The following is a 24,306-nucleotide window of genomic DNA, read 5'->3' on the forward strand; positions in this document are numbered from 1 at the left end:
GAGGACAACCAGTTAAAACACAGGGTCTCTTTCAGTAGGACAGAACAACCAGTTAAAACACAGGGTCTCTTTCAGTAGGACAGAACAGAGGACAACCAGTTAAAACACAGGGTCTCTTTCAGTAGGACAGAACAGAGGACAACCAGTTAAAACACAGGGTCTCTTTCAGTAGGACAGAACAGAGGACAACCAGTTAAAACACAGGGTCTCTTTCAGTAGGACAGAACAACCAGTTAAAACACAGGGTCTCTTTCAGTAGGACAGAACAACCAGTTAAAACACAGGGTCTCTTTCAGTAGGACAGAACAGAGGACAACCAGTTAAAACACAGGGTCTCATTCAGTAGGACAGAACAACCAGTTAAAACACAGGGTCTCTTTCAGTAAGACAGAACAGAGGACAACCAGTTAAAACACAGGGTCTCTTTCAGTAGGACAGAACAGAGGACAACCAGTTAAAACACAGGGTCTCTTTCAGTAGGACAGAACAGAGGACAACCAGTTAAAACACAGGGTCTCTTTCAGTAGGACAGAACAGGACAACCAGTTAAAACACAGGGTCTCTTTCAGTAGGACAGAACAGAGGACAACCAGTTAAAACACAGGGTCTCTTTCAGTAGGACAGAACAGAGGACAACCAGTTAAAACACAGGGTCTCTTTCAGTAGGACAGAACAGAGGACAACCAGTTAAAACACAGGGTCTCTTTCAGTAGGACAGAACAGAGGACAACCAGTTAAAACACAGGGTCTCTTTCAGTAGGACAGAACAACCAGTTAAAACACAGGGTCTCTTTCAGTAGGACAGAACAGAGGACAACCAGTTAAAACACAGGGTCTCTTTCAGTAGGACAGAACAGAGGACAACCAGTTAAAACACAGGGTCTCATTCAGTAGGACAGAACAACCAGTTAAAACACAGGGTCTCTTTCAGTAGGACAGAACAACCAGTTAAAACACAGGGTCTCTTTCAGTAGGACAGAACAACCAGTTAAAACACAGGGTCTCTTTCAGTAGGACAGAACAGAGGACAACCAGTTAAAACACAGGGTCTCTTTCAGTAGGACAGAACAGAGGACAACCAGTTAAAACACAGGGTCTCTTTCAGTAGGACAGAACAGAGGACAACCAGTTAAAACACAGGGTCTCTTTCAGTAGGACAGAGGACAACCAGTTAAAACACAGGGTCTCTTTCAGTAGGACAGAACAGGACCAGTTAAAACACAGGGTCTCTTTCAGTAGGACAGAACAGAGGACAACCAGTTAAAACACAGGGTCTCTTTCAGTAGGACAGAACAACCAGTTAAAACACAGGGTCTCATTCAGTAGGACAGAACAACCAGTTAAAACACAGGGTCTCTTTCAGTAGGACAGAACAACCAGTTAAAACACAGGGTCTCTTTCAGTAGGACAGAACAGAGGACAACCAGTTAAAACACAGGGTATCATTCAGTAGGACAGAACAACCAGTTAAAACACAGGGTCTCTTTCAGTAGGACAGAACAGAGGACAACCAGTTAAAACACAGGGTCTCTTTCAGTAGGACAGAACAGAGGACCAGTTAAAACACAGGGTCTCTTTCAGTAGGACAGAACAGAGGACAACCAGTTAAAACACAGGGTCTCTTTCAGTAGGACAGAACGAGACCAGTTAAAACACAGGGTCTCTTTCAGTAGGACAGAACAGAGACAACCAGTTAAAACACAGGGTCTCTTTCAGTAGGACAGAACAGAGGACAACCAGTTAAAACACAGGGTCTCTTTCAGTAGGACAGAACAGAGGACAACCAGTTAAAACACAGGGTCTCTTTCAGTAGGACAGAACAGAGGACAACCAGTTAAAACACAGGGTCTCTTTCAGTAGGACAGAACAGAGGACAACCAGTTAAAACACAGGGTCTCTTTCAGTAGGACAGAACAGAGACAACCAGTTAAAACACAGGGTCTCTTTCAGTAGGACAGAACAGAGGACAACCAGTTAAAACACAGGGTCTCTTTCAGTAGGACAGAACAGAGGACAACCAGTTAAAACACAGGGTCTCTTTCAGTAGGACAGAAGGACAACCAGTTAAAACACAGGGTCTCTTTCAGTAGGACAGAACAGAGGACAACCAGTTAAAACACAGGGTCTCTTTCAGTAGGACAGAACAGAGGACAACCAGTTAAAACACAGGGTCTCTTTCAGTAGGACAGAACAGAGGACAACCAGTTAAAACACAGGGTCTCTTTCAGTAGGACAGAACAGAGGACAACCAGTTAAAACACAGGGTCTCTTTCAGTAGGACAGAACAGAGGACAACCAGTTAAAACACAGGGTCTCTTTCAGTAGGACAGAACAGAGGACAACCAGTTAAAACACAGGGTCTCTTTCAGTAGGACAGAACAGAGGACAACCAGTTAAAACACAGGGTCTCTTTCAGTAGGACAGAACAGAGGACAACCAGTTAAAACACAGGGTCTCTTTCAGTAGGACAGAACAGAGGACAACCAGTTAAAACACAGGGTCTCTTTCAGTAGGACAGAACAGAGGACAACCAGTTAAAACACAGGGTCTCTTTCAGTAGGACAGAACAGAGGACAACCAGTTAAAACACAGGGTCTCTTTCAGTAGGACAGAACAACCAGTTAAAACACAGGGTCTCTTTCAGTAGGACAGAACAGAGGACAACCAGTTAAAACACAGGGTCTCTTTCAGTAGGACAGAACAGAGGACAACCAGTTAAAACACAGGGTCTCTTTCAGTAGGACAGAACAGAGGACAACCAGTTAAAACACAGGGTCTCTTTCAGTAGGACAGAACAGAGGACAACCAGTTAAAACACAGGGTCTCTTTCAGTAGGACAGAACAGAGGACAACCAGTTAAAACACAGGGTCTCTTTCAGTAGGACAGAACAGAGGACAACCAGTTAAAACACAGGGTCTCTTTCAGTAGGACAGAACAGAGGACAACCAGTTAAAACACAGGGTCTCTTTCAGTAGGACAGAACAGAGGACAACCAGTTAAAACACAGGGTCTCTTTCAGTAGGACAGAACAGAGGACAACCAGTTAAAACACAGGGTCTCTTTCAGTAGGACAGAACAGAGGACAACCAGTTAAAACACAGGGTCTCATTCAGTAGGACAGAACAACCAGTTAAAACACAGGGTCTCTTTCAGTAGGACAGAACAACCAGTTAAAACACAGGGTCTCATTCAGTAGGACAGAACAGAGGACAACCAGTTAAAACACAGGGTCTCTTTCAGTAGGACAGAACAGAGGACAACCAGTTAAAACACAGGGTCTCTTTCAGTAGGACAGAACAGAGGACAACCAGTTAAAACACAGGGTCTCTTTCAGTAGGACAGAACAGAGGACAACCAGTTAAAACACAGGGTCTCTTTCAGTAGGACAGAACAACCAGTTAAAACACAGGGTCTCTTTCAGTAGGACAGAACAGAGGACAACCAGTTAAAACACAGGGTCTCTTTCAGTAGGACAGAAGAGACAACCAGTTAAAACACAGGGTCTCTTTCAGTAGGACAGAACAGAGGACAACAAGTGAAAACACAGGGTCTCTTTCAGTAGGACAGAACAGAGGACAACCAGTTAAAACACAGGGTCTCTTTCAGTAGGACAGAACAGAGGACAACCAGTTAAAACACAGGGTCTCTTTCAGTAGGACAGAACAGAGGACAACCAGTTAAAACACAGGGTCTCTTTCAGTAGGACAGAACAACCAGTTAAAACACAGGGTCTCTTTCAGTAGGACAGAACAGAGGACAACCAGTTTAAAACACAGGGTCTCTTTCAGTAGGACAGAACAGAGGACAACCAGTTAAAACACAGGGTCTCTTTCAGTAGGACAGAACAGAGGACAACCAGTTAAAACACAGGGTCTCTTCAGTAGGACAGAACAACCAGTTAAAACACAGGGTCTCTTTCAGTAGGACAGAACAGAGGACAACCAGTTAAAACACAGGGTCTCTTTCAGTAGGACAGAACAGAGGACAACCAGTTAAAACACAGGGTCTCTTTCAGTAGACAGAACAGAGGACAACCAGTTAAAACACAGGGTCTCATTCAGTAGGACAGAACAGAGGACAACCAGTTAAAACACAGGGTCTCTTTCAGTAGGACAGAACAGAGGACAACCAGTTAAAACACAGGGTCTCTTTCAGTAGGACAGAACAACCAGTTAAAACACAGGGTCTCTTTCAGTAGGACAGAACAGAGGACAACCAGTTAAAACACAGGGTCTCTTTCAGTAGGACAGAACAGAGGACAACCAGTTAAAACACAGGGTCTCTTTCAGTAGGACAGAACAGAGGACAACCAGTTAAAACACAGGGTCTCTTTCAGTAGGACAGAACAGAGGACAACCAGTTAAAACACAGGGTCTCTTTCAGTAGGACAGAACAGAGGACAACCAGTTAAAACACAGGGTCTCTTTCAGTAGGACAGAACAGAGGACAACCAGTTAAAACACAGGGTCTCTTTCAGTAGGACAGAACAGAGGACAACCAGTTAAAACACAGGGTCTCTTTCAGTAGGACAGAATAGAGGACAACCAGTTAAAACACAGGGTCTCTTTCAGTAGGACAGAACAGAGGACAACCAGTTAAAACACAGGGTCTCTTTCAGTAGGACAGAACAGAGGACAACCAGTTAAAACACAGGGTCTCTTTCAGTAGGACAGAAACAACCAGTTAAAACACAGGGTCTCTTTCAGTAGGACAGAACAGAGGACAACCAGTTAAAACACAGGGTCTCTTTCAGTAGGACAGAAACAGAGGACAACCAGTTAAAACACAGGGTCTCTTTCAGTAGGACAGAACAGAGGACTAACCAGTTAAAACACAGGGTCTCTTTCAGTAGGACAGAAAGAGGACAACCAGTTAAACACAGGGTCTCATTCAGTAGGACAGAACAGAGGACAACCAGTTAAAACACAGGGTCTCATTCAGTAGGACAGAACAGAGGACAACCAGTTAAAACACAGGGTCTCTTTCAGTAGGACAGAACAGAGGACAACCAGTTAAAACACAGGGTCTCTTTCAGTAGGACAGAACAGAGGACAACCAGTTAAAACACAGGGTCTCTTTCAGTAGGACAGAACAGAGGACAACCAGTTAAAACACAGGGTCTCTTTCAGTAGGACAGAACAGAGGACAACCAGTTAAAACACAGGGTCTCATTCAGTAGGACAGAACAACCAGTTAAAACACAGGGTCTCTTTCAGTAGGACAGAACAGAGGACAACCAGTTAAAACACAGGGTCTCTTTCAGTAGGACAGAACAGAGGACAACCAGTTAAAACACAGGGTCTCATTCAGTAGGACAGAACAGAGGACAACCAGTTAAAACACAGGGTCTCTTTCAGTAGGACAGAACAGAGGACAACCAGTTAAAACACAGGGTCTCTTTCAGTAGGACAGAACAGAGGACAACCAGTTAAAACACAGGGTCTCTTTCAGTAGGACAGAGACAACCAGTTAAAACACAGGGTCTCTTTCAGTAGGACAGAACAGAGGGACAACCAGTTAAAACACAGGGTCTCTTTCAGTAGGACAGAACAGAGGACAACCAGTTACAAACACAGGGTCTCTTTCAGTAGGACAGAACAGAGGACAACCAGTTAAAACACAGGGTCTCTTTCAGTAGGACAGAAAAGAGGACAACCAGTTAAAACACAGGGTCTCATTCAGTAGGACAGAGACAACCAGTTTAAAACACAGGGTCTCTTTCAGTAGGACAGAAGGACAACCAGTTAAAACACAGGGTCTCTTTCAGTAGGACAGAACAGAGGACAACCAGTTAAAACACAGGGTCTCTTTCAGTAGGACAGAACAACCAGTTAAAACACAGGGTCTCATTCAGTAGGACAGAGCAGAGACAACCAGTTAAAACACAGGGTCTCTTTCAGTAGGACAGAACAGAGGACAACCAGTTAAAACACAGGGTCTCTTTCAGTAGGACAGAACAGACCAGTTAAAACACAGGGTCTCTTTCAGTAGGACAGAACAGAGGACAACCAGTTAAAACACAGGGTCTCTTTCAGTAGGACAGAACAGGACAACCAGTTAAAACACAGGGTCTCTTTCAGTAGGACAGAACAGAGGACAACCAGTTAAAACACAGGGTCTCTTTCAGTAGGACAGAACAGAGGACAACCAGTTAAAACACAGGGTCTCTTTCAGTAGGACAGAACAGAGGACAACCAGTTAAAACACAGGGTCTCTTTCAGTAGGACAGAACAGAGGACAACCAGTTAAAACACAGGGTCTCTTTCAGTAGGACAGAACAGAGGACAACCAGTTAAAACACAGGGTCTCTTTCAGTAGGACAGAACAGAGGACAACCAGTTAAAACACAGGGTCTCTTTCAGTAGGACAGAACAGAGGACAACCAGTTAAAACACAGGGTCTCTTTCAGTAGGACAGAACAGAGGACAACCAGTTAAAACACAGGGTCTCTTTCAGTAGGACAGAACAGAGGACAACCAGTTAAAACACAGGGTCTCTTTCAGTAGGACAGAACAGAGGACAACCAGTTAAAACACAGGGTCTCTTTCAGTAGGACAGAACAGAGGACAACCAGTTAAAACACAGGGTCTCTTTCAGTAGGACAGAACAGAGGACAACCAGTTAAAACACAGGGTCTCTTTCAGTAGGACAGAACAGAGGACAACCAGTTAAAACACAGGGTCTCTTTCAGTAGGACAGAACAACCAGTTAAAAACACAGGGTCTCTTTCAGTAGGACAGAACAGAGGACAACCAGTTAAAACACAGGGTCTCTCTTTCAGTAGGACAGAACAGAGGACAACCAGTTAAAACACAGGGTCTCTTTCAGTAGGACAGAACAGAGGACAACCAGTTAAAACACAGGGTCTCTTTCAGTAGGACAGAACAGAGGACAACCAGTTAAAACACAGGGTCTCTTTCAGTAGGACAGAACAGAGGACAACCAGTTAAAACACAGGGTCTCTTTCAGTAGGACAGAACAGAGACAACCAGTTAAAACACAGGGTCTCTTTCAGTAGGACAGAACAGAGGACAACCAGTTAAAACACAGGGTCTCTTTCAGTAGGACAGAACAGAGGACAACCAGTTAAAACACAGGGTCTCTTTCAGTAGGACAGAACAGAGGACAACCAGTTAAAACACAGGGTCTCTTTCAGTAGGACAGAACGAGAGGACAACCAGTTAAAACACAGGGTCTCTTTCAGTAGGACAGAACAGAGGACAACCAGTTAAAACACAGGGTCTCTTTCAGTAGGACAGAGGACAACCAGTTAAAACACAGGGTCTCTTTCAGTAGGACAGAACAGAGGACAACCAGTTAAAACACAGGGTCTCTTTCAGTAGGACAGAACAGAGGACAACCAGTTAAAACACAGGGTCTCTTTCAGTAGGACAGAACAGAGGACAACCAGTTAAAACACAGGGTCTCTTTCAGTAGGACAGAACAGAGGACAACCAGTTAAAACACAGGGTCTCATTCAGTAGGACAGAACAGAGGACAACCAGTTAAAACACAGGGTCTCTTTCAGTAGGACAGAACAGGACAACCAGTTAAAACACAGGGTCTCATTCAGTAGGACAGAACAGAGGACAACCAGTTAAAACACAGGGTCTCTTTCAGTAGGACAGAACAGAGGACAACCAGTTAAAACACAGGGTCTCTTTCAGTAGGACAGAACAGAGGACAACCAGTTAAAACACAGGGTCTCTTTCAGTAGGACAGAACAAGACAACCAGTTAAAACACAGGGTCTCTTTCAGTAGGACAGAACAGAGGACAACCAGTTAAAAACACAGGGTCTCTTTCAGTAGGACAGAACAGAGGACAACCAGTTAAAACACAGGGTCTCTTTCAGTAGGACAGAACAGAGGACAACCAGTTAAAACACAGGGTCTCTTTCAGTAGGACAGAACAACCAGTTAAAACACAGGGTCTCATTCAGTAGGACAGAACAGAGGACAACCAGTTAAAACACAGGGTCTCTTTCAGTAGGACAGAACAACCAGTTAAAACACAGGGTCTCTTTCAGTAGGACAGAACAACCAGTTAAAACACAGGGTCTCTTTCAGTAGGACAGAACAGAGGACAACCAGTTAAAACACAGGGTCTCTTTCAGTAGGACAGAACAGAGGACAACCAGTTAAAACACAGGGTCTCTTTCAGTAGGACAGAAGACAACCAGTTAAAACACAGGGTCTCTTTCAGTAGGACAGAACAGAGGACAACCAGTTAAAACACAGGGTCTCTTTCAGTAGGACAGAACAGAGGACAACCAGTTAAAACACAGGGTCTCTTCAGTAGGACAGAACAGAGGACAACCAGTTAAAACACAGGGTCTCTTTCAGTAGGACAGAACAGAGGACAACCAGTTAAAACACAGGGTCTCTTTCAGTAGGACAGAACAGAGGGACAACCAGTTAAAACACAGGGTCTCATTCAGTAGGACAGAACAGAGGACAACCAGTTAAAACACAGGGTCTCTTTCAGTAGGACAGAACAACCAGTTAACACGGTCTCTTTCAGTAGGACAGAACAGAGGACAACCAGTTAAAACACAGGGTCTCTTTCAGTAGGACAGAACAGAGGACAACCAGTTAAAACACAGGGTCTCTTTCAGTAGGACAGAGGACAACCAGTTAAAACACAGGGTCTCTTTCAGTAGGACAGAACAGAGACCAGTTAAAACACAGGGTCTCTTTCAGTAGGACAGAACAGAGGACAACCAGTTAAAAACACAGGGTCTCTTTCAGTAGGACAGAACAGAGGACAACCAGTTAAAACACAGGGTCTCTTTCAGTAGGACAGAACAGAGACAACCAGTTAAAACACAGGGTCTCTTTCAGTAGGACAGAACAGAGGACAACCAGTTAAAACACAGGGTCTCTTTCAGTAGGACAGAACAGAGGACAACCAGTTAAAACACAGGGTCTCTTTCAGTAGGACAGAACAGAGGACAACCAGTTAAAACACAGGGTCTCTTTCAGTAGGACAGAACAGAGGACAACCAGTTAAAACACAGGGTCTCTTTCAGTAGGACAGAACAGAGGACAACCAGTTAAAACACAGGGTCTCATTCAGTAGGACAGAACAGAGGACAACCAGTTAAAACACAGGGTCTCTTTCAGTAGGACAGAACAGGGACAACCAGTTCAAAACACAGGGTCTCTTTCAGTAGGACAGAACAGAGGACAACCAGTTAAAAACACAGGGTCTCTTTCAGTAGGACAGAACAGAGGACAACCAGTTAAAACACAGGGTCTCTTTCAGTAGGACAGAACAGAGGACAACCAGTTAAAACACAGGGTCTCTTTCAGTAGGACAGAACAGAGGACAACCAGTTAAAACACAGGGTCTCTTTCAGTAGGACAGAACAGAGGACAACCAGTTAAAACACAGGGTCTCTTTCAGTAGGACAGAACAGAGGACAACCAGTTAAAACACAGGGTCTCTTTCAGTAGGACAGAACAGAGGACAACCAGTTAAAACACAGGGTCTCTTTCAGTAGGACAGAACAGAGGACAACCAGTTAAAACACAGGGTCTCTTTCAGTAGGACAGAAACAACCAGTTAAAACACAGGGTCTCTTTCAGTAGGACAGAACAGGACCAGTTAAAACACAGGGTCTCTTTCAGTAGGACAGAACAGAGGACAACCAGTTAAAACACAGGGTCTCTTTCAGTAGGACAGAACAGAGGACAACCAGTTAAAACACAGGGTCTCTTTCAGTAGGACAGAACAGAGGGACAACCAGTTAAAACACAGGGTCTCTTTCAGTAGGACAGAACAGAGGACAACCAGTTAAAACACAGGGTCTCATTCAGTAGGACAGAACAGAGACAACCAGTTAAAACACAGGGTCTCTTTCAGTAGGACAGAACAGAGGACAACCAGTTAAAACACAGGGTCTCTTTCAGTAGGACAGAACAGAGGACAACCAGTTAAAACACAGGGTCTCTTTCAGTAGGACAGAACAGAGGACAAACAGTTAAAACACAGGGTCTCTTTCAGTAGGACAGAACAGAGGACAACCAGTTAAAACACAGGGTCTCTTTCAGTAGGACAGAACAACCAGTTAAAACACAGGGTCTCTTTCAGTAGGACAGAACAACCAGTTAAAACACAGGGTCTCTTTCAGTAGGACAGAACAGAGGACAACCAGTTAAAACACAGGGTCTCTTTCAGTAGGACAGAACAGAGGACAACCAGTTAAAACACAGGGTCTCTTTCAGTAGGACAGAACAGAGGACAACCAGTTAAAACACAGGGTCTCATTCAGTAGGACAGAACAGAGGACAACCAGTTAAAACACAGGGTCTCTTTCAGTAGGACAGAACAGAGACAACCAGTTAAAACACAGGGTCTCTTTCAGTAGGACAGAACAGAGGACAACCAGTTAAAACACAGGGTCTCTTTCAGTAGGACAGAAAGAGGACAACCAGTTAAAACACAGGGTCTCTTTCAGTAGGACAGAACAGAGGACAACCAGTTAAAACACAGGGTCTCTTTCAGTAGGACAGAACAGAGGACAACCAGTTAAAACACAGGGTCTCTTTCAGTAGGACAGAACAGGACCAGTTAAAACACAGGGTCTCTTTCAGTAGGATAGAACAGAGGACAACCAGTTAAAACACAGGGTCTCTTTCAGTAGGACAGAACAGAGGACAACCAGTTAAAACACAGGGTCTCTTTCAGTAAGACAGAACAGAGGACAACCAGTTAAAACACAGGGTCTCTTTCAGTAGGACAGAACAGAGGACAACCAGTTAAAACACAGGGTCTCTTTCAGTAGGACAAACAGAGACAACCAGTTAAAACACAGGGGTCTCTTTCAGTAGGACAGAAGAACAACCAGTTAAAACACAGGGTCTCTTTCAGTAGGACAGAACAGAGGACAACCAGTTAAAACACAGGGTCTCTTTCAGTAGGACAGAACAACCAGTTAAAACACAGGGTCTCTTTCAGTAGGACAGAAACAACCAGTTAAACACAGGTCTCTTTCAGTAGGACAGAGAGGACAACCAGTTAAAACACAGGGTCTCTTTCAGTAGGACAGAACAGACAACCAGTTAAAACACAGGGTCTCTTTCAGTAGGACAGAACAGAGGACAACCAGTTAAAACACAGGGTCTCTTTCAGTAGGACAGAACAACCCAGTTAAAACACAGGGTCTCTTTCAGTAGGACAGAACAGAACAACCAGTTAAAACACAGGGTCTCTTTCAGTAGGACAGAACAGAGGACAACCAGTTAAAACACAGGGTCTCTTTCAGTAGGACAGAACAGACAACCAGTTAAAACACAGGGTCTCTTTCAGTAGGACAGAAAAGGACAACCAGTTAAAACACAGGGTCTCTTTCAGTAGGACAGAGACAACCAGTTAAAACACAGGGTCTCTTTCAGTAGGACAGAACAGAGGACAACCAGTTAAAACACAGGGTCTCCTTTCAGTAGGACAGAAAATGACAACCAGTTAAAACACAGGGTCTCTTTCAGTAGGACAGAACAGAGGACAACCAGTTAAAACACAGGGTCTCTTTCAGTAGGACAGAAAGGACAACCAGTTAAAACACAGGGTCTCTTTCAGTAGGACAGAACAGAGGACAACCAGTTAAAACACAGGGTCTCTTTCAGTAGGACAGAACAGAGGACAACCAGTTAAAACACAGGGTCTCTTTCAGTAGGACAGAACAGAGGACAACCAGTTAAAACACAGGGTCTCTTTCAGTAGGACAGAACAGAGGACAACCAGTTAAAACACAGGGTCTCTTTCAGTAGGACAGAGACAACCAGTTAAAACACAGGGTCTCTTTCAGTAGGACAGAACAGAGGACAACCAGTTAAAACACAGGGTCTCTTTCAGTAGGACAGAACAGAGGACAACCAGTTAAAACACAGGGTCTCTTTCAGTAGGACAGAACAGAGGACAACCAGTTAAAACACAGGGTCTCTTTCAGTAGGACAGAACAGAGGACAACCAGTTAAAACACAGGGTCTCTTTCAGTAGGACAGAACAACAACCAGTTAAAACACAGGGTCTCTTTCAGTAGGACAGAACAGAGGACAACCAGTTAAAACACAGGGTCTCTTTCAGTAGGACAGAACAGAGGACAACCAGTTAAAACACAGGGTCTCTTTCAGTAGGACAGAACAGAGGACAACCAGTTAAAACACAGGGTCTCTTTCAGTAGGACAGAACAGAGGACAACCAGTTAAAACACAGGGTCTCTTTCAGTAGGACAGAACAGAGGACAACCAGTTAAAACACAGGGTCTCTTTCAGTAGGACAGAACAAGACAACCAGTTAAAACACAGGGTCTCTTTCAGTAGGACAGAACAGAGGACAACCAGTTAAAACACAGGGTCTCTTTCAGTAGGACAGACAGGACAACCAGTTAAAACACAGGGTCTCTTTCAGTAGGACAGAACAGAGGACAACCAGTTAAAACACAGGGTCTCTTTCAGTAGGACAGAACAGAGGACAACCAGTTAAAACACAGGGTCTCTTTCAGTAGGACAGAAGACAACCAGTTAAAACACAGGGTCTCTTTCAGTAGGACAGAACAGAGGACAACCAGTTAAAACACAGGGTCTCATTCAGTAGGACAGAACAGGGACAACCAGTTAAAACACAGGGTCTCTTTCCAGTAGGACAGAACAGAGGACAACCAGTTAAAACACAGGGTCTCTTTCAGTAGGACAGAACAGAGGACAACCAGTTAAAACACAGGGTCTCTTTCAGTAGGACAGAACAGAGGACAACCAGTTAAAACACAGGGTCTCTTTCAGTAGGACAGACGAGGACAACCAGTTAAAACACAGGGTCTCTTTCAGTAGGACAGAACAGAGGACAACCAGTTAAAACACAGGGTCTCTTTCAGTAGGACAGAACAGAGGACAACCAGTTAAAACACAGGGTCTCTTTCAGTAGGACAGAACAGAGGACAACCAGTTAAAACACAGGGTCTCTTTCAGTAGGACAGAACAGAGGACAACCAGTTAAAACACAGGGTCTCTTTCAGTAGGACAGAACAAGACCAGTTAAAACACAGGGTCTCTTTCAGTAGGACAGAACAGAGGACAACCAGTTAAAACACAGGGTCTCTTTCAGTAGGACAGAACAGAGGACAACCAGTTAAAACACAGGGTCTCTTTCAGTAGGACAGAAGGACAACCAGTTAAAACACAGGGTCTCTTTCAGTAGGACAGAACAGAGGACAACCAGTTAAAACACAGGGTCTCTTTCAGTAGGACAGAAGAGACAACCAGTTAAAACACAGGGTCTCTTTCAGTAGGACAGAACAGAGGACAACCAGTTAAAAACACAGGGTCTCTTTCAGTAGGACAGAACAGAGGACAACCAGTTAAAACACAGGGTCTCTTTCAGTAGGACAGAACAGAGGACAACCAGTTAAAACACAGGGTCTCTTTCAGTAGGACAGAACAGAGGACAACCAGTTAAAACACAGGGTCTCTTTCAGTAGGACAGAACAGAGGACAACCAGTTAAAACACAGGGTCTCTTTCAGTAGGACAGAACAGAGGACAACCAGTTAAAACACAGGGTCTCTTTCAGTAGGACAGAACAGAGGACAACCAGTTAAAACACAGGGTCTCTTTCAGTAGGACAGAACAACCAGTTAAAACACATGGTCTCTTTCAGTAGGACAGAACAGAGGACAACCAGTTAAAACACAGGGTCTCTTTCAGTAGGACAGAACAACCAGTAAAAACACAGGGTCTCTTTCAGTAGGACAGAACAGAGGACAACCAGTTAAAACACAGGGTCTCTTTCAGTAGGACAGAACAGAGGACAACCAGTTAAAACACAGGGTCTCTTTCAGTAGGACAGAACAACCAGTAAAAACACAGGGTCTCTCTTTCAGTAGAGGAGACAGGACAACCAGTTAAAACACAGGGTCTCTTTCAGTAGGACAGAACAGAGGACAACCAGTTAAAACACAGGGTCTCTTTCAGTAGGACAGAACAACCAGTTAAAACACAGGGTCTCATTCAGTAGGACAGAACAACCAGTTAAAACACAGGGTCTCTTTCAGTAGGACAGAACTGAGGACAACCAGTTAAAACACAGGGTCTCTTTCAGTAGGACAGAACAACCAGTTAAAACACAGGGTCTCTTTCAGTAGGACAGAACAGAGGACAACCAGTTAAAACACAGGGTCTCTTTCAGTAGGACAGAACAGAGGACAACCAGTTAAAACACAGGGTCTCTTTCAGTAGGACAGAACAACCAGTTAAAACACAGGGTCTCATTCAGTAGGACAGAACAACAGAGGGGAATGTAAGGCATCATGTCAGCTCAAAGTAAGGAGTCATGTGGGATCTATTCATTGCATTAATATCTATCCATAGTTCCCACCATAGATATTCAAAGCTATAGAACTGACGTGCGGTCCATACATGTATGGGTTAGGGTTACATGTACTGCCCATACATGTATGGGTTAGGGTTACATGTATTGCCCATACATGTATGGGTTAGGGTTACATGTACTGTCCATACATGTATGGGTTAGGGTTACATGTATTGCCCATACATGTATGGGTTAGGGTTACATGTACTGCCCATACATGTATGGGTTAGGGTTACATGTACTGCCCATACATGTATGGGTTAGGGTTACATGTACTGCCCATACATGTATGGGTTAGGGTTACATGTACTGCCCATACATGTATGGGTTAGGGTTACATGTACTGCCCATACATGTATGGGTTAGGGTTACATGTACTGCCCATACATGTATGGGTTAGGGTTACATGTACTGCCCATACATGTATGGGTTAGGGTTACATGTACTGCCCATACATGTATGGGTTAGGGTTACATGTATTGCCCATACATGTATGGGTTAGGGTTACATGTATTGCCCGTACATGTATTCCAGAATCGGCATTGGTTGGAATCCGGCCTACTGCCCTTTGACTCCCCCGTCTTTCCAACACTGTTCTATCTCCTACCTTAAACAGAGCTGACATTGTCTATGGTTCCTACCTTAAACAGAGCTCATATATAGTCTATGGTTCCTACCTTAAACAGAGATCATATATAGTCTATGGTTCCTACCTTAAACAGAGATCATATATAGTCTATGGTTCCTACCTTAAACAGAGATCATATACAGCGGGGAGAACAAGTATTTGATACACTGCCGATTTTGCAGGTTTTCCTACTTACAAAGCATGTAGAGGTCTGTAATTTTTATCATAGGTACACTTCAACTGTGAGAGACGGAATCTAAAACAAAAATCCAGAAAATCACATTGTATGATTTTTTAATAATTAATTTGCATTTTATTGCATGACATAATTATTTGATCAATTCCGGCTCTCACAGACCTGTTCGTTTTTTTAACGAAGCCCTCCTGTTCTCCACTCATTACCTGTATTAACTGTACCTGTTTGAACTCGTTACCTGTATAAAAGACACCTGTCCACACACTCAATCAAACAGACTCCAACCTCTCTACAATGGCCAAGACCAGAGAGCTGTGTAAGGACATCAGGGATAAAATTGTAGACCTGCACAAGGCTGGGATGGGCTACAGGACAATAGGCAAGCAGCTTGGTGAGAAGGCAACAACTGTTGGCGTAATTATTATAAAATGGAAGAAGTTCAAGATGACGGTCAATCACCCTCGGTCTGGGGCTCCATGCAAGATCTCACCTCGTGGGGCATCAATGATCATGAGGAAGGTGAGGGATCAGCCCAGAACTACACGGCAGGACCTGGTCAATGACCTGAAGAGAGCTGGGACCACGGTCTCAAAGAAAACCATTAGTAACACACTATGCCGTCATGGATTAAAATCCTGCAGCGCACGCAAGGTCCCCCCCTGCTCAAGCTCAGCGCATGTCCAGGCCCGTCTGAAGTTTGCCAATGACCATCTGGATGATCCAGAGGAGGAATGGGAGAAGGTCATGTGGTCTGATGAGACAAAAATAGAGCTTTTCGGTCTAAACTCCACTCGCCGTGTTTGGAGGAAGAAGAAGGATGAGTACAACCTCAAGAACACCATCCCAACCGTGAAGCATGGAGGTGGAAACATCATTCTTTGGGGATGCTTTTCTGCAAAGGGGACAGGACGACTGCACCGTATTGAGGGGAGGATGGATGGGGCCATGTATCGCGAGATCTTGGCCAACAACCTCCTTCCCTCAGTAAGAGCATTGAAGAAACACACAGCCAGGGCAACTAAGGAATGGCTCCGTAAGAAGCATCTCAAGGTCCTGGAGTGGCCTAGCCAGTCTCCAGACCTGAACCCAATAGAAAATCTTTGGAGGGAGCTGAAAGTCCGTATTGCCCAGCGACAGCCCCGAAACCTGAAGGATCTGGAGAAAGTCTGTATGGATGAGTGGGCCAAAATCCCTGCTGCAGTGTGTGCAAACCTGGTCAAGAACTACAGGAAACGTATGATCTCTGTAATTGCAAACAAAGGTTTCTGTACCAAATATTAAGTTCTGCTTTTCTGATGTATCAAATACTTATGTCATGCAATAAAATGCAAATTAATTACTTAAAAATCATACGATGTGATTTTCTGGATTTTTGTTTTAGATTTTAGATAAATTACAGACCTCTACATGCTTTGTAAGTAGTAAAACCTAAAAAATCAGCAGTGTATCAGATACTTGTTCTCCCCACTGTATAGTCTATGGTTCCTACCTTAAACAGAGCGGATATACAGTACCAGTCAAAAGTTTTAGAACACCTACTCATTCAAGGGTTTTTCTTCATTTTGACTATTTTCTACATTGTAGAATAATAGTGAAGTCATCAAAACTATGAAATAACACATATGGAATCATTTAAAAACCAAAAAAAGTGTTAAACAAATCAAAATATATTTTATATTTGAGATTCTTCAAATAGCCACCCTTTGCCTTGATGACAGCTTTGCACACTCTTGGCATTCTCTCAACCAGCTTCACCTGAAATGCTTTTCCAACAGTCTTGAAGGAGTTCCCCATATGCTGAGCACTTGTTGGCTGCTTTTCCTTCACTCTGCAGTCCGACTCATCCCAAACCATCTCAATTGGGTTGAGGTCGGGAGATTGTGGAGGCCAGGTCATCTGATGCAGCACTCCATCACTCTCCTTCTTGGTCAAATAGCCCTAACACAGCCTGGAGGTGTGTTGGGTCATTGTCCTGTTGAAAAACAAATGATAGTCCCACTAAGCCCAAACCAGATGGGATGGCGTATCGCTGCAGAATGCTGTGGTAGCCATGCTGGTTAAGTGTGCCTTGAATTCTAAATAAAGCACAGACAGTGTCACCTGCAAAGCACCCCCACACCATAACACCTCCTCCTCCATGCTACGGTGGGAAATACACATGCGGAGATCATCCGTTCACCCACACCGCGTCTCACAAAGACACGGCGCGGTTGGAACCAAAAATCTCAAATTTTTGACTCCAGACCAAAGGACACATTTCCACCGGTCTAATGTCCATTGCTCGTGTTTCTTGGCCCAAGCAAGTCTCTTCTTCTTATTGGTGTCCTTTAGTAGTGGTTTCTTTGCAGCAATTCGACCATGAAGGCCTGATTCACACAGTCTCCTCTGAACAGTTAATGTTGAGATGTGTCTGTTACTTGAACTCTGTGAAGCATTTATTTTGGCTGCAATTTCTGAGGCTGGTAACTCTAATGAACTTATCCTCTGAAGCATAGGTAACTCTGGGTCTTCCACTCCTGTGGCGGTCCTCATGAGAGCCAGTTTCATCATAAGCTTGTTGGTTTTTGTGACTGCACTTGAAGAAACTTTCAAAGTCTTGAAATGTTCTGTACTGAGCTAAAGGGTAGAGCTGCCGCTTTCAAGGAACGGGACTCTAACCCGGACGCTTATAAGAAATCCCGCTATGCCCTCCGACGAACCATCAAACAGGCAAAGAGTCAATACAGGACTAAGATTGAATCGTACTACACTGGCTCTGACGCTCGTCGGATGTGGCAGGGCTTGGAAACGATTACAGACTACAAAGGGAAGCACAGCCGCGAGCTGCCCAGGTGAACCAAGCCTACCAGACGAGCTAAACCACTTCTATGCTCGCCTTGAGGCAAGCAACACTGAAGCATGCATGAGAGCACCAGCTGTTCCGGATGACTATGTGATCACGCTCTCCGTAGCCGATGTGAGTAAGACTTTTAAGCAGGTCAACATTCACAAGGCCGCAGGGCCAGACGGATTACCAGGACGTACTCCGAGCATGTGCTGACCAACTGGCAAGTGTCTTCACTGACATTTTCAACATGTCCCTGACTGAGTCTGTAATACCAACATGTTTCAAGCAGACCACCATAGTCCCCGTGCCCAAGGACTCTAAGATAACCTGCCTAAATGACTACCGACCAGTAGCGACTGACGTCTGTAGCCATGAAGTGCTTTGAAAGGCTGGTCATGGCTCACATCAACAGCATTATCCCAGAAACCCTAGACCCACTCCAATTTGCATACCGCCCCAACAGATCCACAGATGATGCAATCTCTATTGCACTCCACACTGTCCTTTCCCACCTGGACAAGAGGAACACCTACGTGAGAATGCTATTCATTGACTACAGCTCATCATTCAACACCACTTAGTGCCCTCTAAGCTCATCACTAAGCTAAGGATCCTGGGACTAAAACACCTCCCTCTGCAACTGGATCCTGACTTCCTGACGGGCCGCCCCCAGGTGGTAAGGGTAGGTAACAACACATCTGCCACACTGATCCTCAACACGGGGGCCCCTCAGGGGTGCGTGCTCAGTCCCCCTCCTGTACTCTCTGTTCACCCATGACTGCATGGCCAGGCACGACTCCAACACCATCATTAAGTTTGCCGACGAGACAACAGTGGTAGGCCTGATCACCGACAACGATGAGACAGCCTATAGGGAGGAGGTCAGAGACCTGGCCGTGTGGTGCCAGGACAACAACCTCTCCCTCAACTGACCAAGACAAAGGAGATGATTGTGGACTACAGGAAAAAAAAGAGGACTGAGCACGCCCCCATTCTCATCGACGGGGCTGTAGTGGAACAGGTTGAGAGCTTCAAGTTCCTTGGTGTCCACATCACCAACGAACTATCATGGTCCAAACACACCAAGACAGTCGTGAAGAGGGCACGACAAAGCCTATTCCCCTCAGGAGACTGAAAAGATTTGGCATGGGTCCTCAGATCCTCAAAAAATTCTACAGCTGCACCACGAGAGAGCATCCTGACTGGTTGCATCACCGCCTGGTATGGCAACTGCTTGGCCTCCGACCGCAAGGCACTACAGAGGGTAGTGCGTACGGCCCAGTACATCACTGGGGCCAAGCTTCCTGCCATCCAGGACCTCTATACCAGGCGGTGTCAGAGGAAGGCCCTCAAAATTGTCAAAGACTCCAGCCACCCTAGTCATAGACTGTTCTCTCTGCTACCGCGACGGCAAGCGGTACCGGAGTGCCAAGTCTAGGTCCAAAAGACTTCTCAACAGCTTCTACCCCCAAGCCATAAGACTCCTGAACAGCTAATCATGGCTACCCGGACTATTTGCACTGCCCCCCCCACCCCATCCTTTTACGCTGCTGCTACTCTGTTAAGTATTTATGCATAGTCACTTTAACTCTACCCACATGTACATATTACCTCAACTACCTCAACTAGCTTCGGTGTCCCCGCACATTGACTCTGCAACGGTACCCCCTGTATATATAGCCTCCCTACTGTCACTTTATTTTACTTCTGCTCTTTTTTTCTCAACACTTTTTTTGTTGTTGTTTTATTCTTACTTTTTTTGTTTAAAATAAATGCACTGTTGGTTAAGGGCTGTAAGTAAGCATTTCACTGTAATGTCTGCACCTGTTGTATTCGGCGCATGTGACCAATAAAATTTGATTTGATTGACTGACCTTCATGTCTTAAAGTAATGATGGACTGTCATTTCTCTTTGCTTATTTGAGCTGTTCTTGCCATAATATGGACTTGGTCTTTTACCAAATAGGGCTATCTTCTGTATACCCCCTCTACCTTGTCACAACACAACTGATTGGCTAAAACGCATTAAGAAGGAAAGAAATTCCACAAATTAACTTTTAAGAAGGCACACCTGTTAATTGAAACGCATTCCAGGTGACTACCTCATGAAGCTGGTTGAGAGAATGCCAAGAGTGTGCAAAGCTGTCATCAAGGCAAAGGGTGGCTACTTTGAAGAATCAAACATATATTTTGATTTGTTTAACACTTTTTTGGTTACTACATGACTCCATATGTGTTATTGCATAGTTTTGATGTCTTCACTATTATTCTACAATGTAGAACATAGTAAAAATAAAGAACAACCCTTGAATGAGTAGGTGTTCTAAAACCTTTGGCCGGTAGTGTACTGTCTATGGTTCCTACCTTAAACAGAGCTGATATATTGTCTATGGTTCCTACCTTAAACAGAGCTGATATATTGTCTATATATTGTCTATGGTTCCTACCTAAACAGAGCTGATATATTGTCTATATATTGTCTATGGTTCCTACCTTAAACAGAGCTGATATATTGTCTATATATTGTCTATGGTTCCTACCTTAAACAGAGCTGATATATTGTCTATATATTGTCTATGGTTCCTACCTTAAACAGAGCTGAGATATATTGTCTATGGTTCCTACCTTAAACAGAGCTGATATATTGTCTATATATTGTCTATGGTTCCTACCTTAAACAGAGCTGATATATTGTCTATATATTGTCTATGGTTCCTACCTTAAACAGAGCTGATATATTGTCTATATATTGTCTATGGTTCTACCTAAACAGAGCTGATATATTGTCTATATATTGTCTATGGTTCCTACCTTAAACAGAGCTGATATATTGTCTATATATTGTCTATGGTTCCTACCTTAAACAGAGCTGATATATTGTCTATATATTGTCTATGGTTCCTACCTTAAACAGAGCTGATATATTGTCTATGGTTTCTACCTTTAAACAGAGCTGATATATTGTCTATATATTGTCTATGGTTCCTACCTTAAACAGAGCTGATATATTGTCTATATATTGTCTATGGTTCCTACCTTTAAACAGAGCTGATATATTGTCATATATTGTCTATGGTTCCTACCTTAAACAGAGCTGATATATTGTCTATATATTGTCTATGGTTCCTACCTTAAACAGAGCTGATATATTGTCTATATATTATCTATGGTTCCTACCTTAAACAGAGCTGATATATTGTCTATATATTGTCTATGGTTCCTACCTTAAACAGAGCTGATATATTGTCTATATATTGTCTATATATTGTCTATGGTTCCTACCTTGTTGATTCTTCTCCTTTGTAGTAATCTGCTGCCTGTTCATAGTGAGCTATAGCCTGCAGACAGAGACAACATTTAGATACACCTGACCCATGACAGAGACAACATCTAGATACACCTGACCCATGACAGAGACAACATCTAGATACACCTGACCCATGACAGAGACAACATCTAGATACACCTGACCCATGACAGAGACAACATCTAGATACACCTGACCCATGACAGAGACAACATCTAGATACACCTGACCCATGACAGAGACAACATCTAGATACACCTGACCCATGACAGAGACAACATCTAGATACACCTGACCCATGACAGAGACAACATCTAGATACACCTGACCCATGACAGAGACAACATCTAGATACACCTGACCCATTGACAGAGACAACATCTAGATACACCTGACCATGACAGAGACAACATCTTGACCCAACAAGGACACTCTGGTCCCTTGTACAACACCTGGCTATGAATGCAAATCTGATAACCACCATATTTACTCATAAGGGAGCTGATTCTCCCAGTCTATTCAGCTCAGAGCTATACAGGGCAGTAGTGATTCTCCCAGTCTATTCAGCTCAGAGCTATACAGGGCAGTAGTGATTCTCCCAGTCTATTCAGCTCAGAGCTATACAGGGCAGTAGTGATTCTCCCAGTCTATTCAGCTCAGAGCTATACAGGGCAGTAGTGATTCTCCCAGTCTATTCAGCTCAGAGCTATACAGGGCAGTAGTGATTCTCCCAGTCTATTCAGCTCAGAGCTATACAGGGCAGTAGTGATTCTCCCAGTCTATTCAGCTCAGAGCTATACAGGGCAGTAGTGATTCTCCCAGTCTATTCAGCTCAGAGCTATACAGGGCAGTAGTGATTCTCCCAGTCTATTCAGCTCAGAGCTATACAGGGCAGTAGTGATTCTCCCAGTCTATTCAGCTCAGAGCATATACAGGGCAGTAGTGATTCTCCAGTCTATTCAGCTCAGAGCTATACAGGGCAGACACAGTGTGCATCCCAAATGGCTCCCTATATAGCTCCTACTTTAGACCAGGTCCCATAGGTCTGACCTTATCAATATCCACCAGCTCCGTCTCAAAGATCTCTGCAATGGAGATGTGATGTTTGGCTGCGATAGTGAACCGTCCCTAATGAGTCCAAGAGAAGAGGAACACAGAGGGAAGGTTGAGAGAAGTGAATGACAGTACACCAGACTGTGCTCATATCATAGCTCTACAAGTTCATGTTATTGGTGAAATACTTCCGTGTAGATACATGGTACCCTTTGTCTTGGTGTTGTAAACTATGTGCAGTCAAAGAGGTGGGTATCTAAGAGTTTTCACCATGTCTGTGTAGATCTCTATGGCCCGGTTCAGACAGTTGATAGCCTCTGTGGATGGAGAGGAGAGGAGAGGAGAGGAGAGGAGAGGAGAGGAGAGGAGAGGAGAGGAAAGGAGAGGAGAGGAGAGGAGAGGAGAGGAGAGGAGAGGAGAGGAGAGGAGAGGAGAGGAGAGGAGAGGATGTATTACCCTCAGAGACCATTCTATTCACTTTGATCTGCAGGAAAATACCAAGGTAATGTTTCATTTCAATCAATCAATCAATTTTATTTTATATAGCCCTTCTTACATCAGCTAATATCTCGAAGTGCTGTACAGAAACCCAGCCTAAAACCCCAAACAGCTAGTAATGCAGGTGTAGAAGCACGGTGGCTAGGAAAAACTCCCTAGAAAGGCGAAAGCCTAGGAAGAAACCTAGAGAGGAACCAGGCTATGAGGGGTGGCCAGTCCTCTTCTGGCTGTGCCGGGTGGAGATTATAACAGAACCATGCCAAGATGTTCAAAAATGTTCAGTAAGTGACAAGCATGGTCAAATAATAATCAGGAATAAATCTCAGTTGGCTTTTCATAGCCGATCATTAAGAGTTGAAAACAGCAGGTCTGGGACAGGTAGGGGTTCCATAACCGAAGGCAGAACAGGTGAAACTGGAATAAGCAAGGCCAGGCGGACTGGGGACAGCAAGGGAGTCACCACGGCCGGTAGTCCCCGACGTATGGTCCTAGGGCTCAGGTCTCTCAGTTGGCTTTTCATAGCCGATCATTAAAGAGTTGAAAACAGCAGGTCTGGGACAGGTAGGGGTTTCGGAGCCGCAGGCAGAACAGTTGAAACTGGAATAGCAGCAAGGCCAGGCGGACTGGGGACAGCAAGGTGTCATCATGCCCGGTAGTCCTGACGTATGGTCCTAGGGGCTCAGGTTCTCAGAGAGAGAAAGAGAGAACGAGAGAATTAGAGAGAGCATACTTAAAATTCACACAGGACACTGGATAAGACAGGAGAAGTACTCCAGGTATAACCAACTAACCCCAGCCCCAGACACAAAACTACTGCAGCATAAATACTGGAGGCTGGAGACAGGAGCGGTCCGGAGACACTGTGGCCCCATCCGAAGAAACCACGGACAGGGCCAAACAGGAAGGATATAACCCCACCCACTCCGCCAAAGCACAGCCCCCGCACCACTAGAGGGATATCCCCAACCACCAACTTACAATCTGAGACAAGGCCGAGTATAGCCCACAGAGGTCTCCACCACAGCACAAACCAAGGGGGCGCCAACCCAGACAGGAAGATCACGTCAGTAACTCAACCCACTCAGTGACGCCCCCTCCCAGGGGACGGCATGAAAGAGCACCAGAAGTCAGTGACTCAGCCCCTGCAACAGGGTTAGAGGCAGAGAACCCCAGTGGAGAGGGGAACCGGCCCGGCAGAGACAGCAAGGGCTGTTCGTTGCTCCAGCCTTCCGTTCACCTTCACACTCCTGGGCCAGACTACACTCAACAATGACCTACTGAAGAGATAAGCTTCAGTAAAGACTTAAAGGTTGAGACCGAGTCTCTCTGCGTCTCTCACATGGGTAGGCAGACTGTTCCATAAAAATGGAGATCTATAGGAGAAAGCCCTGCCTCCCGCTGTTTGATAAGAAATTCTAGGGACAATTA

At 44.6% G+C, this 24,306-nt stretch overlaps 1 protein-coding gene across 1 annotated transcript in view; it reads right to left on the minus strand.

Annotated features, from left to right (window-relative positions):
- LOC121558187 (alpha-soluble NSF attachment protein-like) overlaps positions 1-22,699 on the minus strand; it is a 26,989-nt gene extending 4,290 nt beyond the window's left edge. Inside the window, exons 1-3 of the mRNA XM_045214771.1 lie at positions 22,651-22,699; positions 22,378-22,455; positions 21,303-21,358 (exon numbers count right to left, since the gene is read on the minus strand). Of these exons, the coding sequence (XP_045070706.1) occupies positions 21,303-21,358; positions 22,378-22,455; positions 22,651-22,653 (137 nt within the window). The 5' untranslated portion in view covers positions 22,654-22,699. The remainder of the gene's footprint in view (positions 1-21,302; positions 21,359-22,377; positions 22,456-22,650) is intronic.
- Positions 22,700-24,306: the final 1,607 nt, after the last annotated feature.

Source organism: Coregonus clupeaformis, unplaced genomic scaffold (genome assembly GCF_020615455.1).
Source record: "Coregonus clupeaformis isolate EN_2021a unplaced genomic scaffold, ASM2061545v1 scaf0310, whole genome shotgun sequence".
Classification (NCBI taxonomy): Eukaryota; Metazoa; Chordata; class Actinopteri; order Salmoniformes; family Salmonidae; genus Coregonus; species Coregonus clupeaformis.